Consider the following 17,864-nt stretch of genomic DNA (forward strand, 5'->3'; position numbering starts at 1 on the left):
GTGTAGAGCAGAGGAGAGAGGAGGAGAGCGGAGGTGAGGAGGGGAGTGTGGAGCAGACGAGAGAGGAGGAGAGGGGAGGTGAGGAGGGGAGAGTAGAGCAGAGGAGAGAGGAGGAGAGGGGAGGTGAGGAGGGGAGTGTAGTGTAGAGGAGAGAGGAGGAGAGGGGAGGTGAGGAGGGGAGTGTGGAGCAGACGAGAGAGGAGAGAATACGAGATGAGAGGAGACAATAAGAGGAGGAGAAGAGAGAAGGAGAGAGAGGAGTGAAGAATAGAGGAGGACAGGCCCAGAGTGTACCCGCGGTTGTACCACCCCTTCCAGGGGCGTCATAAAGCCCCTAATTGATCCTGGCACCAGCTAAGTGCCTCCTGTCACAGATGACAGGAGACCATAATGAGCTTCATCTATCCCGAGATTCATTTTCAGTTCAAAAACCTGTATAGCTACATACTGCGACAGTTCAGTAACACCTCGAAAGCACATCATGTCCTCTTTGCACAATGATAGGAAACACCACAATAGAACAATGTAGCGTCGAGGTGTTTTATCATGGTGATTTATCATACTCTAGTACTAGTCTATCTTTGGTTAACCTTTTGAACTGGACCGTAATTGAGAGAGCTTGCTTTGTGTGTGTGGTTCATTACTGTGCTTGTGTCTATGTAATCCTTACGGGTAAGACTGCACAGTGTTGGTGTTTGTGTGCGAGCGAGAATTAATACCCTAGTGTGTGTAGCCATGGTTATTAGCCTGACGTCGGCGCTAGCCTGCTGTCTCCATCATGTGACTCGCATCCTTCATTCACTAAAACAAGAGGGGCAACATTAACCCGGCTTCCTTAGCAGACGACTCCCACAGACACTAACCCACGGACCCAGATGCACACACACACACACACACACACACACACACACACACACACACACACATAGACATCTCCCCCCAGGAGCCCATAAGGGGATCAGGAATGTTTAGGCCGAAATGAGACGTGTTAATGGCGCTAGTACAAGCCAACACATTCTCCTAGCTGAGGCGAACTCTGATAGCTCCACAGTATGGCGCCGCCAGTGGGTTCGCCAGCCGTCTGTTAGCCTCCCCGCACGTCCACTTGCGACTCCCTCAGAGATGGAAATGTGGAGGGGGGGGTGGGGGGGGGACCGACACGCCCCCCCCCCCCCCCCCCCCCCCCACACACGCCCCCCCCCCCCCCTTTCAGCACTCACAATCGACAGCCTCAGTTCTTAAATGTGCTTTTTGAAGCTGGAGAGAGCGCGCTGCTTATCGCATGCCTACCAGTAAACCCAGGGCCTTGGCAGAAAACGGTACCAATCTCCAGCCGACTTTCAGACCACGTTACCATGGCAGCCACCGTGAAAGGCGCTCAGTCAGGAGCGAGAAGAATGACATTGTCGGTCGGAATGGATCAGGTTGCCAGTTTACGAATTTCAGCGCACGGGTCCTGAATCCGTGATTAGCCCGTCTGTTGGCCGGTTGTTGTTGTTGTTGTGTGTTTTTTTTTTAACCCTTTCCTCGGTTGAGAGAGGGCTGGAGTCCCACCGCTCGTCTCTCTCTGGGCTGTTTGCTTCAGCGGCGAGCGGCGAGCGGCGTGTCCTTAGCCTACTGCCCCGGCGCTGTTTGCTATGCAGCATTGTTGTGCTGTGATAATGCTGGGCTTGTGGCTGAAGCACAGGCCATCTTTGTCTCCGCCAAACTCCGCGGAGGAAACGAAAGTGCATGAAAGGTTCCCGCCCCAGGCTCCTGCTCTTCAACCCCTGCCCGTTAACCCCTGTACCTGCGCCCGCGAGTAACCCCCCCCCCCCCACTCCAGCTGAGGGCTCCGAACCAATTAAAAGCAAATTGTGGAGCCCCACCACACCCTCTGTTCCTAGCTGTACTTTAGAGTCCCTTCTACCCCCTAGGAAGCCTGCGAAAGCCCTCACTGAACTACACATGCTCCCAAATAAGCGATGAGGTGCGAGGCAGGCCTGCTCTGGTATGATCAGAGCGGAGTGTGTTCAAAGGCCTGGGCGGCAGAGGCGCCGGGGCTGGCTAATGAAGCCTCGGAGTCCCCCACGCCAAAAACCCCCCCCTCTCTCATGAGCCGGCACGCTCCGGCGACCGGGGCGAATCCCTGGCTAGAGGTGACTGTCGGGCTGGGGCCAGCCGTTAAATACAGGGAAATCAGAGAGCCGATCACGCAAAGCATCTTAAGTGAGATTTCACCTGAGTTGGCTCGCGGGGTAAGGCCAGGAGGCGTGCCGTTTGAAAGAGGATTTAGCCCCGATGGGGGACGGAGGTAGTCAGGCCTGGATCTTCCAGTCAGCAGCAGCGGGTTAAAGCCTGCCTGCCGGGTGGGTAGGTAATCGGGGAGGGGAGGTGAGGGGCTCCCATCCGTAGCCCTAATCTCCAGGGACAGGACGGCAAGGGCAAAAGGATCCTCCAGCAATCCGTTTCCATGGGCACGCTAATCAGATGTGAAGGCGCTAGCTCCCTCCCTCTCTCTCCTGTGTCATCACTGCCCCCCTGCTGTGAACCTGCATGCCCTCTCCTGGCTGTGAGGAGGTGTGTGTGCGCGCGTGTGCGTGTGTGTGTGTGTGTGTGACGCCATTGAGCAGGGTTCAATGCAGCTCTCAGGGCCTTTGGGGACTCAACACCTCCCCCATACTACAGTACATAAGATGAGCTTACATAAAAATAGCATCTCCATTGCATCAGGCTCGGCTCAGCCAATGGGGGCATTCTGACAAACATCATGCGTCTGCCCAGGTACATTTTGAGCAGACATTATAAAGTAACCAGCAAAATAAACAAGAGTTCATTTTATCATTATTAATTTATTAATATCTTCCTTCTTTCCTTCGTTCTTTCATTCATTCATTCATTCATTCATTCATTCAATCCAACATTATCATGAGCTTTTTTTTTGGTCAATTGTATAAAATAAGTAAATATCCAACATATGGTATATAAAATCTGCCCTGGGGGTGAATGTGCTAACATAACAAAACCTCAGGCAATCTGGCCATTCAAATAAAAGTTACCCTATAAATTTCATAAGCCGTTTTATTGACTGTGGGTAAGCTAACCTGCGTTTACTATCCCTGAGGGCTCCATGAGGTTTTCATCAGCTGCTGGGATAAACTGTTGCTTGACAGATAGATACTTGTTTATGAATTCCATGTATTCTTGTTTTTTTTTTATCCTCCACTCTCACAAACATCTGTTCGTGGTCCGGGGCTGGAGCCCCCCTCCCCCCCCCCCTCCCCCCCCCCCTCTCCCCCCCCCACCGCGCTCCTCAACAGGAGAGAAGATGAGATGGTCACAGCGGGAGACCCTGACCTACACCCAAAAATAGCCGCTAGGAACGGTCCTATCGAGGCTTCTTTTCTCCGCTGTCGGGCGGAAGCAGACGCCACCGCCTGATTGGGCCGTTTGAACAACTCGCTTTGCATGAAATGGTCTCAAGGCAAAATATCATCAGGCGATCAAAGGGGGAGAGAAATGACAACCTCCTCACGTCATGAATAATTCATCCGTTCATAAATGAATGATTCCCGTGTCGCCACAGAAGGGACCTGCTCAGGTCTAGGAAGGAAGGAAGGAGGGAAGGAAGGAAGGAAGGAAGGGAGGAAGCGGATCTACTGTAATGGCTTCCATTTCCATTCATTTCATTTCTATTGAGCGAAAAGTCGAACCCTGGCTTTGTGTCTCAGACAGTATAAAAGGTTGCAGGCGAGCCCAGGATTTCCTGTGGCCTAAGGCTTTGAGTTTAGGCCGATCCCGGTGGGGATACCGATAAGTGTTCCCAAACTCTGTTAAGGCGCTCTGCGCGATCCATAGCCCCAGTACCTGATCCACTGACTTGCCTGGAGCTCCGTAGTGAGGCTTTTACCACAGTCTAACCAGGGCCAGCTGTCTAGGGCCTTGGACTGTCGGGGTAAATAGAATGTGTCCAGTCCTTAATGGCGCCCGCCTCATAGCTTTGATGTTGAAGAGACGGCCGCACCTTTGTCTTGATCTTATCGACTCTGTTCGCTAAAGTGATGTCCAGCTGCTTCTCAGCATACATTTTCAACTGTTGAATTATGAATATCTGCCTTTAAACGAGATGAAACACAGCTATGTTTTGACACAGGGGCCACAGGGAACCATATCTGTGACTCTTTCTCTTCATGAGTAATATTTTGCTATTCCATGATTTAACAAATTGAGCGTGAATGTAATTAAAGCACATTCATCCCACGACTCCAGATATTTATTCAGTGGTTTGGTGTGCTGTTAATAAAAATGTCCACTGTGATCCTATCAGATGGGAGTGGGACACCACTGTAAATGTAACACTTTATGTTTGAACAGGGAGTCATAAATCACTTTAATATCGGGGCCCCGGTGGAAAGTGTGGCTTTTTGAAAATATCTGGCTTTAATTAAGCTGTCGGGATGGAGACTTGCTGGAGTTCCCTGGGTCTGGGGATAGGTGATGGTGGTCAGGAGGGGGGCGGGGCATGGTTATCATGACGACCAGCCCCGCCCTCCGCCCCCAGGGCGCAGCCCCATGATGGGAGAGAGGCCCTCGGACCGGGCCAGACCCAGCGACAGGCCCTCGGACCGGGCCAGACCCAGCGAGAGGCCCGCGGACCGGGAAAGACCCAGCGACAGGGCAGAGAGCGCTCCCCGCCACCTCTGTTTTGATATACCAGCGAGCGACTCTTTTATCCCACCTGTGATATTTGGGAAGGCAGGCAGCAAAGCCAACTGGAAACTTCTAGAAGCGTCTGAATATTTCAGTTGTCTGTGCGCACTGAAAGCTTACACGACCCCTGTGCTCTTAAATCCTCTCTTCCTCTCTTCTCTCTCTCTCTCTTAGATATCCTCTCTTCCTCTCTCCCATCCCTCTTTTCGCGTCTCTTCCCGCCCCCTCTCCCTCTCTCTCTCTTCCTCTCTCTCTGTCTCTGTCCTTTTCACTCCTGTGTTTTTCCCTCAGCGGACTGTGAGCCTCAGACCAAAGGTCTGGCTGGATTTATTCGTTCAAAGCGGTCCTGAATCACATGACTCCGCCCCAGCAGGCACATATGCCAAAGTATTCACCAGCCCGAGCCTCCGGGGAGCATTAGCCCTAAGGTTAGCCTTATATCCCCACCAAATGAGTTATGATTCCCCCCAAAATCTCTTCCTTCCCCTCCTTTTCTCTGGCAATTGAAAAATGTATTTATGAAGCTAGCTGCGAGTGGGAGTGATATACTGTAGATGTAGGAGGCGGCTTATCCCAAAAAGCCTGTAAAATCTCCCTTGAAGTGTAAGACCATTGGGCGTTTGCACCGCAAATCAGGTCTGAAGAGATCTTAATGCGTAGGAGGATTCTTGGTCCTAGTGCTAAACTTGTACATTGCAAAGCAAGCGCAACAAGTAGCTGACAACAATTACGTCCACCGGAAAGTCATTATACAATGTGTTTATCGAAATTGGATTCTGGACCGGCACAATTATGGTCTATGGAGCACCTACGTATGGCGTAGTCGCTTGTGAGTGAGTGTGTGTATGTATGTATGTGTGTGTGTGTGTGTGTGTGTGTGTGTGTGTGTGTGTACATGTTTTGTCTGCTGCAGTCAAGCTGAAGCTGCAGTGGAGGCCAGGCCTGTGGGCTCAGAGTTCATTCATGATATAGATCTGATCCGCTGACCTTGTATTTGTGTGTGTGTGTGTGTGTGTGTGTGTGTGTGTGTGCGTGTGTGTGTGTATGCGTGTGTGAATGAGTAAAAAAAAAAAAAGTCACAGCACGCATAGTAAGCCACCGTGCCTCAGAAAGGGCGCTCGAACGATTCTCCATAATCCCGTAATAACCTTTCCACTGCCCCCCCCTCCAACGAAGACCCCCCTCGGATGACGCTGTTTTCCCAATGTTATTATGTTATCGCAGGACATCTGGAAAAGTTTGGATGTTTTTGTGCTCTCTCCATGGCCCCTATAATCATGCAGGCGGCCCTTACAAACACACCTCTGTACCTCTGTACATCAGGTTGATCAGTGTGGAGGAGCTGTGATCATAATTTAAGGCTTCCTGGCCACTGTTAGTGTAGGCCCATTGATGTTGTTTAACAAAATATCCAGGTCTTTTGTTTTGTTATTGTTTTTCAAAGAAACAGTGCGTGTGTGTGCATGTGTGTGTGAGTGGGTGGGTGCCTTAATGAGGCGATGTATTTATTTAGTCGGGCTCTCAGCGGTGCTCCGTGACCCAGAACCCAGGCGCTGAGCGGCGGAGCGGGACGCCATCGGTACGCAGGCCGGGCCGAAGCCCTCCAGCCCCAACAACGCATCAAACTTTCATAGGAAATAGCAGCACGGCTAACAGCCTACCTCCATACAGACACTTTCTTTTTCGCCGATAATGCCGGGGATCTAAGCCCCCTCGTGCCTCGGCCGTCACACACACACACACACGCACGCACACACACACACATACACACACCTCACCTGTTCAACCGTGCTCCAGTGAAGGAGTCAACTGGGCAGATAAAATGACACACCTTTCTGCATGTGTGTGTGTGTGTGCGTGTGTGTGTGTTTATGTGTGTGCATGTGCATGTATGTGTGCGCGCTTGTGTGTGTGTGTGTGTGTGTGTGTGTCAGCCACTGTTGTGTTCTTCTTGTGCACTCAGGGACTTACTCTGTGTTTCCGTGTGTGTGAATGATGGCCCTTTGATATGTTAGGGAAGGGGACAGGCCTGAGAAGCCAGACTGCTTCCACAATAACGACTGTTTACATACCAGCCTCAAGAGTTATAGGAGGAGGAGGAGGAGGAGGAGGAGGAGGAGCGATCGCCCTCTGAATGAATTATGAACACCACATGTCTGAGTCTGTGGCCTCCCTCGAGACAGAGTACTGTCTGAAGATGGGTAATTCAGGTATTTGTGTTCGGGGATGCTGATGACATCTGCAAGGCCACGGTCTTTCTCTGAGCTGGTAGTAAACGGGGTAGGTAGCTGGAGGTAGGGTTAGTCTCTGTTGCCTGTTGCACTACGAGTTCTCACTGCCGCTCGCAAACACACATGATCCACACACACACACACACGCGCGCACACACTCACACACACACACACACGCTCGCGCGCACACACACATGCACACGCGTCCCCACCCTTTCTCTGACTGACTGAGCCTTGGCTTGAGCATCCAGGAAAAAAAAAAAACTCAGGCGCTCAACTATGCGCGCACGCACGCACGCACACACACACACACACGCACGCACGCACACACGCACACACGCACACACACGCACACAACCTCCCGGTGAACTGGAAAAGCGTTCTGTGTCTCGAGATGAAAAGGCTTCACACCCGCTGCCTACACACGATCCGCTTCCCACACCTTCCCGCCAGCGCCCGTACCGTAACGAGGCTCGCGCTGCACGCAGGCGGACTCCAGCCCGCCCCCCCCCCCCCCCACACACACACCCCGCCGACGCTGCCCGCAATACCAGAGCCTCTGTCGCCTCCACCCCCCCTCCCTCGGTCAACGGAGCTGTGATACCACCGTAGCAGCCGGGGGGGGGGGGGGTGGGACGGTGCGTACAGTAAGCAGCATGACCTGAAAGACGTCGGCGGGAAGAAGAAGACAGAGGCGCAAGCAGCCTCCCCCCCGCCCCCCCGGGCAGGGGAGCACACACACACACGCGTGTGCTCAGGGGCTCTCGGGCGTAATGGAACGTGCTCAGCCACACGCAGGGCGTGAAAAACGACGCTGACCGTAATGCAGGATAATTGCTTCCCATTTACTCGTGCGTATGTGTGTGTTTGTGTGTGTGTGTGTGTGTGTGAGTGTGTGTGCCGAGAGCCTGAGACAAAAATAGCATGTCACCCGTAACGAATGTTGCTGGGAAGCATGGGAACCGCGAGCGCTGCACCTCACACACACACACACACACACACACATGCACGTGCACATACATACACACACACGTTGGCATCCATATAAGCACAGACATCCCCATACAGCTATACACACACATACAGGTACACATACATACAATGGGACAGCATCTTACACACACACACACACACACACACACACACACACACACACACACACACACACACACACACACACACACACACACACATGCCTGGCAGCAGGGGTTAATACATAGGTGTCAGTCCTCAGAGAGGGAGCAGCAGACATTTACACAAGCTTCACTGTTGTTTTTTCACACTACACCGTTACCTGCAGCACATCTGCGATCTGACCGACGGTCCACTAACAGACCACCCCCCCCCAGCACACACACACACACACACACACACACACACACACACACACACACACACACACACACACACACACACACACACACACAAAGATCCCCTCTGCACTCCCATCACCCGGCTGCATGCCTCCTTCTCCTCCTTCTCCTCCGCTCGACTGTGGCTCGTCTGCAGCGGAGGAGAGATGCTCCTTCCGCACCGTGAGTCCCACACAATGGCACCCGAGCTGCAGCCGCACTCCGTGGAAACGGCGCCGTGACAAGGCGTCAGAACCGGACTCATCCGAGAGACCATCCAGGGGATGATGCGCCTCCGTACCCTGGACACGGTCACGCCAGCATCACACCGGGGGGGGGTGGGGGGGGGGCGGGGGGGGGGACCTGATCACCATGAGAACGAGCGTGCGGCGTGCCAAGCGATATTATGTGCCGCTACGGCGAGAATATAACCCCCGGTCAGTTTGAACGAGACCGCACGTCCGTCTCTGTTTCATATCACCCAGCACCCCACCTTATAGCACATGTTCCAGGCGTACGCGCCGCGTCTCTCATTTCATAACAGTCACACCAGCCGTACGGCGATACCGCCTCGGTCTCTCAGAGACACGGCGCTCCGCGTAGACGCCGACGGCCATCAATAACAGCCTCTTAAAAATGTTCTGTTTTTTCAAAAGTCCAGTCTCTGCTTATTCTCGAGCTGGGATCCGGTGGAAGCACGAGACGAGGCTACAGCACCTTTAACTTCGATACAACCCTTTAAATACAGCCACCCTCACCCCCCCCCCGCACCCTCCCCCCCCCCTCCGCCCCCCCCCCCCACCCCGCAAGCCACAATAACAGGACAAACCACTGCAGTGCAGTACTATACACAACCAGGTGCTGATATTCCATGCCTTTTTCAGAGCCCACCGAAGCTTAATCATGCCCGGGTAACTGATCAACTATAGCTGCCTGGCTGAGCCTCAGGATACCAAACACACACACAAACACACAGACAATACAATGAGGCAAAAATACACAGAGGCTACATAAGCAAGAGCACGAAGAGCCCCGGTTACACTTACCAGCGCTGGCAGAACACAGCAAAGACACCAGCAGCACAATCACCAGCGTCAGGATCTTCACATTCATGTCTGCACTCCCCTCTGGCTCTCCGCTAGCCGCTCGCTGATATACTGTAGTGGTGTGTGTGTGTGTGTGGATGGGAGGGAGAGAGAGAGGGAGGGAGGGAGAGAGAGAGAGCAGCTGAGCGAGAAAGGGAGGGTGAGAGAGAGAGAGAGAGAGAGAGAGAGACTGTTTGCTCCCCTGTGTGTGTGTGTGTGTGTGTGTGTCTGAGTGTGAGAGTGTGCGCGTGTGCCTTTGTGTGCACGGCGGTGCCTGCGTGTGTCCTAAGGAGTGTGTGTGTGTGTGTGTGTGTGTGTGTGGCTCCCTGTCTGCGCGCGCGCACGTGTGTGTGTTTGTCTGTTTGTGCGTGCCTGAGTCTAAATGCGTATTTGTATATCAGTGTGTGATAGCGCCACTCCAAGACTGAAGGCACGTCTTTATCTGCTCTCTCCCCCGGAGGTGTGTGTTATTTCCCTCTGTCTGCGCAGGCAGGCTGCCTCAGCCAAGTTCAGTGGAGCCGTGGAGGTGCTGGGAGCTGGCGTGCTGCAGGTCTGCGTCTGAGCTCTGTTTGCCTTGGATAAGAAGCCCACTCGGTCATGTGGCTTATGTATCATTGACTCTGCGGGTCACGGAAAAGCGGCCTCCCCACCCCCAATGTTGCCCCCCACACACACTCTCATCGACCCTCCCACTAGAGAGGGAGAGAGAGAGCGAGAGAGAGAGAGGGGGGGGGGGAAAGGGAAGGGCAGGCGGGGATTGGGGGAGAGGAGGGCAGGGTGTTAGTGTGTGGGGGTGTGTGTGGGGGTGTGTGTGTGTGTGTGTGTGTGTGTGTGTGTGTGTGTGTGTGTGTGTGTGAGTGCGTGCATGCATGTGTGTATGTCTGTGTGTGCACATGTGTGTGTGTGTGTGTGTGTGGGGGGGGGGGGGGGCAGGTTTATGATAATACCCAAACAGATGCTCTTGTTGAAAACTCTTTTTGAATTGCAAAGCTGCTGCATGCCTGGAATCCAGGAATGAAAATATGAGCTTGTAGGAGGAAGTGGTTGAAAGAAGGGAAGGTGTGAGATGAGAGGAAAGAGGAAAAAACCTTCATGTTTTCCTGCTTTTGTGTCAGATGTATACAGCAAGCTTCCTTATATTATTCTCTACCTAAAATGGCAGTCCTGTCTTATTTAAGGTATGGAACAAATAATTTGTGTTGTTTGAAGGTAGTGTCCATGACATTGGGAGTAACTAGAGGAAATAAAAGGTTTGAGTTATTCTGTTTGAGAGATATAATTATTTCAGTGAACGAAGATCTCAGAGAACTGCCTCTCATTGAATTTCTGACCGTTCTGAAATGAATTCATTTACTGTACTTTCTCATTTGTTTACAGTACAGTACGGTACGGTAAACAGGAAAGCTTGCGTTTCTATGAAATGTTCTTGAATCGTGAGAACTACGGGAATGCACCAGTACAACGAGCCCTCTTATCGCCTACGACCACAGATAGGAGGAGGAACAATTTGTCACATCGGGCCGACCGCAACAAGTCTCTGTATCTCTACATCCGGTGAAGCTGTTGCAATTGTTGCACGAATGTTGTATTTGCACGAAAACCAAATATTTGATGGAAATATTGTAAAATAAAGTCACATTCTTGCATCGACCCATTGGTTCTGCACGTTTTCTAAGCCTTTACAGTACAACCAACGAAAGGTTATAGAACAAAAAATATCCACACAATAAACTTGAAAGTGAAATTGAAAACCATACAGCAGCTATCGTAATTTGATTTACATTTTACTTGGAATGCCCTCTGTTTTTGCCATTTATTTCAGCAGAAACTTACGGATACAGGATCAAGGATGAACGTAAACCATGTTAGTGTGGCAGTTTGTGACGTCCATATTGTTGGTTCCCTGAGGCCACCGAGGCTCAACCTGGAGAGTTGGGTCTCTAAAGAGGTGCGGTGACACATGATGGATGGATTGCCCTTGGTCACAACCCCCAGCCGCAGAAACCCTTTCTATGTGCCGTCACAAAAAGTCACTTTACTAGTGTAGACCTGGGAACAGACCTCCCTTAAACCCCGTACCCAGCCTCACACAGCCCAGCCATTGTCCCCTGAAGCCCCCCTGGTCCTGGGGGCCAGCGTGTCCTTGTCACCCACTTGAGAGGCAACAACAGGAGCACCTTCCATTTTTGCATGCAGCACTTGAAACCTTCACTTCACGTGGAGTGATGCTCTCACCTCGCGGCTGTCTGAGGCCCCGGGCTAAAAAGACCGTCCTTTTTTTAGCATTGAGATCATTTTGTCCAATCTTTGAGAATCAGTCCATGGCGTGCTCCCATAGGTGCTCTCGTGATTGCTTCAACAGAAAAGAGTGGTTACCCCCCCCCCCCCCCCCCTCCCCCACACACACACACACACACACACACATCCCGCAAGGAGGACAATGAACGATGCCTTCGAGAAACAGCATATTCCCAGCCTGGTTGGTCGTTAGACATGGCAACATTCCTTCGTAGTCAAGCGTTCATGTTTCAGGCCTACCGGGATAGCATTATTAGCTTTAATTTACTGTGGCTGGATATAACTACTGAAATGCCAGTTAATGCAGGGTAAGTGAGCTCTGCAAACGGTACTTGTGGAATCCAGGTGCAGATCAAGCCGTTGTTATTTACGGCTTAGGATTTACCAGTCGTGAAAATGTCCAGAGTCAAGATAAGAGCGTGTGAGACGTTGTAAAGTTTCCAATAAAGCTCAAACATTTGCACCACATTACATTTTAATTATCTTAGCGTGAAGTAAAGCCTATAATGAGAGCGTCACAGATGGCATTTCTCTCCCAGAATGCATTGGAGGGGTTGGTGGTCTGTGTTGACGGGAGCGTGGGCCAGACAGTGGAGGTCTGTCTGGTACAGTAGAGTACAGTAGATGCCCCTAGGGAGGTGGGTGAGTCAGGATATGAACGGCAGGCAGGGGGCAGCAATACCGCCACATCTGCCCTGACACAGGAAGCACTTGGATGTTTACAGGAAGCCCACCTGATAAAAGAATTCGATGTATGTCTGGTTGTGGTCAGCGATGACGAGCGCGATGGCCCTGTGGTCGGTACAGGCCTTCCTGATTCCTGAGCGGGAAAAGCTCACCGCTCCATAACTCCGTAGATGTGTGTAATCGGAAGGACCAAGGAAAACGCGCTTGTCTTCTTTTGTTTTCCACTCGATGTTAATTACAGAAATATCAGCAGAATAGCTTCCACTTCAGCCACAGCTTAAATTAGACGCCAATTCGATATTTGAATAAAGACGTACGCCGTTATTTTTTACATTCAAGATTAACATGCTTCCTGTTTATTTTCCGCCTCTAAATAAAGAATGTGAATTCTGAAATACTAATGATAGCCTGCTCCTTGAAAAAAGGGGCTAACCTTAAGTGGGCGGATGTTTGTTTGTTTTGTTGGATTGTCCTGATGATTACAGGAGCAGAAGTGGACATCTAAAGCTGTTGTGGTCACTGTTGTTCAGAGTTCAACAACCCTGATCTCCATACTGTACCGTACCTATCGGCTAACATTCCTCAGACCTCCAGTCCATCACAGACAGGTCTATGATGACCTCTCGTTAAAGAACCATACTGTCTACCACAGGTTTGAACTGCTACGGCATCATTAGATCCCAGCGACGAAGGGCGAAGGGTTCAGCGACGTCTCCATCAGGGCTGGATCGAGTCTCTCTTCTAGGATTGAGTCTCTCTTCTAGGAGAGAGAGATCTGAGGATGTGAGCAGAACTCCCTGCCGTCCTGCCATCAGACATTTTAAACGATCGCGACCCTCCCCTAAGACAGCCTGAGGAACCGGAGGCCTGGCAGATTAACTTATCTGCCTCTAATCGCGGCGTTATCGGCGGCACAGCAGTTGGGCTGAGAAATGTGCTCCGCTCCCCGAGGCCCTGGGAGATAGGGCGGCCGTTTACTGCCCGTCTTTGATTTTCACTCTCTCACATCGGCTCCCAACTATCACGTTTTTTTTCCCCTCCCCATAAGGCCACCTTCAGCATACAGAGAGCGCCGCTGTGAAGGGCTTCCTGGAAACCATAAAATATACATTTAAAATCAGGCAGGAGGCGTCTTGAAGGAGCGTAAAGGCCGATTATCTCACGGGTGAATTTTCACTTTCACCTCAGATTGGAGCTGTATCTCCTGGATGTATTGCAGTGAGTGGGGACGCTCTGTTTAGTCTATTATTCTCGTGGGGTAAAGAAAAAAAACATGGTGGAGATCGTTTGTTTTTCTCCCTATCTGGCAACCTGTCTGGGTTTTATCTGCAAGGTCTGGGAGGTTGTGAACACAGACGCTCCAGGGCTGTGTGGTGCTGAAGAGTAATCACAGGCACTTCACTTACGGAGACGTCGTCTCCGGCCCGTCTTCTTACTCCACAATCATCACATCAATACTAATCAACCCCCCCCCCCCCACACACACACACACCCCCCCCCCCCCCCTTCCTCCCATTCTAACGATCCTGTCCAACATCCTCGGGGAGGGCGCTTCACTCTTGAACGGACGGGCGAGCCGAAATAATGCTCTCCTTTTTCCTCAAACATCCCAAACAATGAATGAAAAGCTCCTGGCTCCACTTATTTTTAATGGGAATACTCGCCGTTCACCTTGTCTTGCTCCGTGTTTCGCTACCCGCCGCTTAGTTCTCTCTGCGTATACTGTAAGCCTCCCAGGCCAATTATCCCCGATGACCATTTGCGTGCCGCTCTCCCGTGTAATCCCGCCTCTCCGGCCTGTCAGTCCCGTCAGTAACTGGCTCTCCGTTATGGGAGATGACAGTTTAGGGTCACCGCCTACACAGGGAAAGGGACATTATCACAGAGGGCTCGTCCTCCGCCGCTGGGCGTCTCGGGAAGCTGTATAAATCATGATATTCCTGTCCGGTAACTTCCGTCTCCGGTGACTTGCGCGGTCGGGAGATCAGAGTTCTTCTCTGTGATGTTGCACCTGTAGGGTCGGGGGGGGGTGGGGTGGGGGGGGCGGCAAGGTCTTTCCAACGGACGTAACATCAGAGAGGCTTTGTAAGCCGTTTTTCCCATCAGCCCGTTGAGAGGGCCGACGGTACGGCGAGGTGCGCTGCTGTCCTCTGCGGCGAGGGCATGATCAAACCCGGAGAGAATGTATAAAGGTTCTCCACACCCTCATAAGCCTGTCACATCTAGATTCTCTCCAGATATTGTAAAACAACAAACAAAGCGTGGGCTTTTGAATTCTTTCACTCCTCTGGCCTCTAATCACAAGTAAAATCTTCGGGGGTGTGGGGGGGGGGGTTGCTCCAGGTGGCAGGTGATACCAGCGTCCCTGACGTCAACTACATGGCAGTGTTGAATATGTTCAGCATTAAAGGATCAGGGTACCAGAGAATTTATCTGAGTCTGATTCCTAGCTTTGTTGTACCGTGTGTGTGTGTGTGTGTGTGTGTGTGTGTGTGTGCGTGTGTGTGTGTGTCTCAATGGCAGTGTTGAATATGTTTAGCATTAAAGGATCAGGGTAGCAGAGAATTTATCTTAGTCTGACTCCTAGCTTTGTTGTACCGTGTGTGTGTGTGTGTGTGTGTGTGTGTGTGTGTGTGTGTGTGTGTGTGTGTGTGTGCGTGCGTGCGTGCGTGCGTGCGTGAGCCACAGGAGAGGAAGAATGGAAGCCTGCCAGATTTTCATGTGCTTCCATGTTCTGCAACATGCGAATCCCCTAGTCTCAGAGTTCCATGAGTCTGGAGGAGTTCCTCTCTCTGGGATCCCAGAGGGAAGATACGCTGATCATCCACACTTCCTTCCTTGTAGCAGAAGATCAAAAGTAGTCATAACAAATTAAACGGTCGAAGTGCAGTAGCCAAAGCGGATAGCCGCTCTTTTCCCCTTCAATATTGTTGCACTTATCGGGATTTCGATCAGTGTGCACCGCGGCATGCAGTTTGGAAACGGCCTGCTTGTTTCCTATGAAGCCACTGGTCTGTAAGTGCTGGGGGCTTCAGAGAGGAGCGGCCTGCTGTTCTCGGACCCTCTGACACACGGTGAGACGGTGAGAGGGAGAGATGCGACCTGACGGAGGGAAGATAAGAGGTTGTTTTCCGAGGGGGGAGACAGGCTCTGCAGACAGGCGTAAGGTGCAGCTGAATGGGCCTTTGAAAGCGCACAAAGCCTCAGCCACCATCGTCTAATAAGAGCCGGAGATCACTGTCTCTCCTCGACGATTCACTGAACCTTTCACCGAATCCTCTCCTGTTTACATATTTTTCTTCCTGTCCGATACAAGTTCTGGGAAGTTCAAGGACAAAGGCTCGTTTCAGAGCGTGAAATGTGGCAAAAATGTCCCAAAATGTCCCTCAGGGAGAGATGGTAATCTGGAATTACCTGTCGAACACAACCACTAAAGACTAAAGGCAGTTATGGAAAGCAGCATGTTACTGTGAGCTGATCCAGCCCTGTTTTAAATGGCGCTTTTCCTGTCCTCATTAAGTGAGTCCTGTTGTAAATTTCATCATTAGCCAACGGTCTGCGGCTCTCTTTTCCATGCTGGGCCATGGGTCTCTGCCAACAACAGAGACTTTCACAAGGAAAATTGCAGTCATTTTCTCTCAGAGGTCATTCTGGTACTGATGCAATCAGGCCAAGGTGAACAAAAACAGGAGGACATAAGCGTCAATAAAGAGGAGGGCGTAGGAAGTGCTGCCGCAGGCTCTGCCCGGGCAAAGGTACGTCTTTTTTTCACCTCCCTCTACTGTGACCACCTTTCCTTAAGATGAGAGACTAACGCTGGGCTTCTTTGAGAGTCCTCTGCGTCATGGTCAGAGGGGTTTGGTCGTAGTTTGGCATGAGGTAAGAGGCGCGGAGGGATGAAGCGGTTGATTTAGAGACGCCCGGTTGGTTTGAGAGAGTGAGAAATAATCAGCGACTACAAAAGGCGCGTCAGACTGGCAGTGTTTTGAAGCCTTCTTTAGTCTCTTATCTCTCTGTGAAATTCCTCTTTGATGTGTTGTCACCTTTTTCTATTGTGGATTCTCTTTGCTCTTTCCGGGAAGAATAACAAGCACAAACCCACTTCACCGTTTGCCATTTTCTCTGGTATAGCATGTAATAAAAGTAAATGTATATATTTTGTCACATATAAAGTCAAAGCCGAAAGGTCTTGTGACACTTTTCCCACAGCTGTGTATTGTTATCAACTGAAAGAGAATCGGGCACAACTCCATTAATGACACATAATGTTTCATGACCCCGCTTGGAACTTCAAATATCCCTGACATAAATCGTCTCTTTTGTTATGTGCCATTCTGGTCCCCCACCTGCCTTGGGCTGTGGAGTTCCAGGGCATTTCTCTACATGGGCTTAGGGACCCATTAAAGCAAGGATTCATTCTTACCTTAATGGAACAAAGATGGGAAAACATCTGAAAATTCTGTTTAAAGCTATCAAAGTTCTGTCTAACGTTTTTTGCGGTAGTTGAATAGTTTCAAAAATCAAAAAGGGGGGAAATGGAGGGATGAACTGAAAACAATAGTTCCCCCCACAGATTTAGTGATATTATTAGTCTAACATCCTTCCTGCTAAGAAGAAATACGGCAGGTTCTTTGTGCTGTGACCAGTTGTTTACGGGTTAAATAGGACCCTGAAAAAGAGTTCAAAAGAAGAAAAGAGCAGAGAAAGAGACACAAAAAGGGAAATGGAGCCAGCGAAGGATGTGTTGTCCTTTGTATGTTTGGCACGTTGGCGGTACTTGATAAATGGACTTCCCTAGAGAACCCCGATCCCCTCACATAGTGAGTCTGACCTCTCTTAGTTACGTAGCAACTGGTCTTTCGATGGCAGCAGGAATTGTATTTCACATCATCTTTATCTATGAACACGGCCATAAATCTCAGAGGGCTTGTGTTTCATTAAAAAACGAAGTGAACAATTTCTTGAACCTATGCTTGGGGTCCATTGAACAATTCCTGTGTGTGATTCAGTTTCAGGGACGCTGGACATTGTAACAGTGACACAGCCAGACTAATCTCTCACGCCCCAGCTCACCCCCCCCAGCACACACACTCACACACACAGACACACACACACACACACACACACACACACACCTTCACACACCCTGCAATGTCAACACGGCAAGGTAGGATCAACTATCTGTCTGCTAGTGTTTTTTTCCCAGCAGCCCCACAGCCTTGACCACTGTGATCACAGCACAGAGAGGATGATCAGCACATTATCACCACCCAACCACATTATCACCACCCAACCACATTATCACCACCCAACCACATTATCACCACCCAACCACATTATCACCACCCAACCACATTATCACCACCCAACCACATTATCACCACCCAACCACATTATCACACCCAACCACATTATCACCACCCAACCACATTATCACCACCCAACCACATTATCACCACCCAACCACGTTATCACCACCCAACCACATTATCACCACCCAACCACATTATCACCACCCAACC

At 50.8% G+C, this 17,864-nt stretch overlaps 1 protein-coding gene across 1 annotated transcript in view; it reads right to left on the minus strand.

The window, feature by feature from the left end:
• Positions 1–9,831, minus strand: part of apln (apelin) — a 23,354-nt gene extending 13,523 nt beyond the window's left edge. Inside the window, exon 1 of the mRNA XM_084459619.1 lies at positions 9,319–9,831. Coding sequence (XP_084315745.1) covers positions 9,319–9,385 — 67 coding nt within the window. The 5' untranslated portion in view covers positions 9,386–9,831. The remainder of the gene's footprint in view (positions 1–9,318) is intronic.
• Positions 9,832–17,864: the final 8,033 nt, after the last annotated feature.

This window comes from Borostomias antarcticus (assembly GCF_949987555.1).
Source record: "Borostomias antarcticus genome assembly, chromosome: 28".
Taxonomy (NCBI): Eukaryota; Metazoa; Chordata; class Actinopteri; order Stomiiformes; family Stomiidae; genus Borostomias; species Borostomias antarcticus.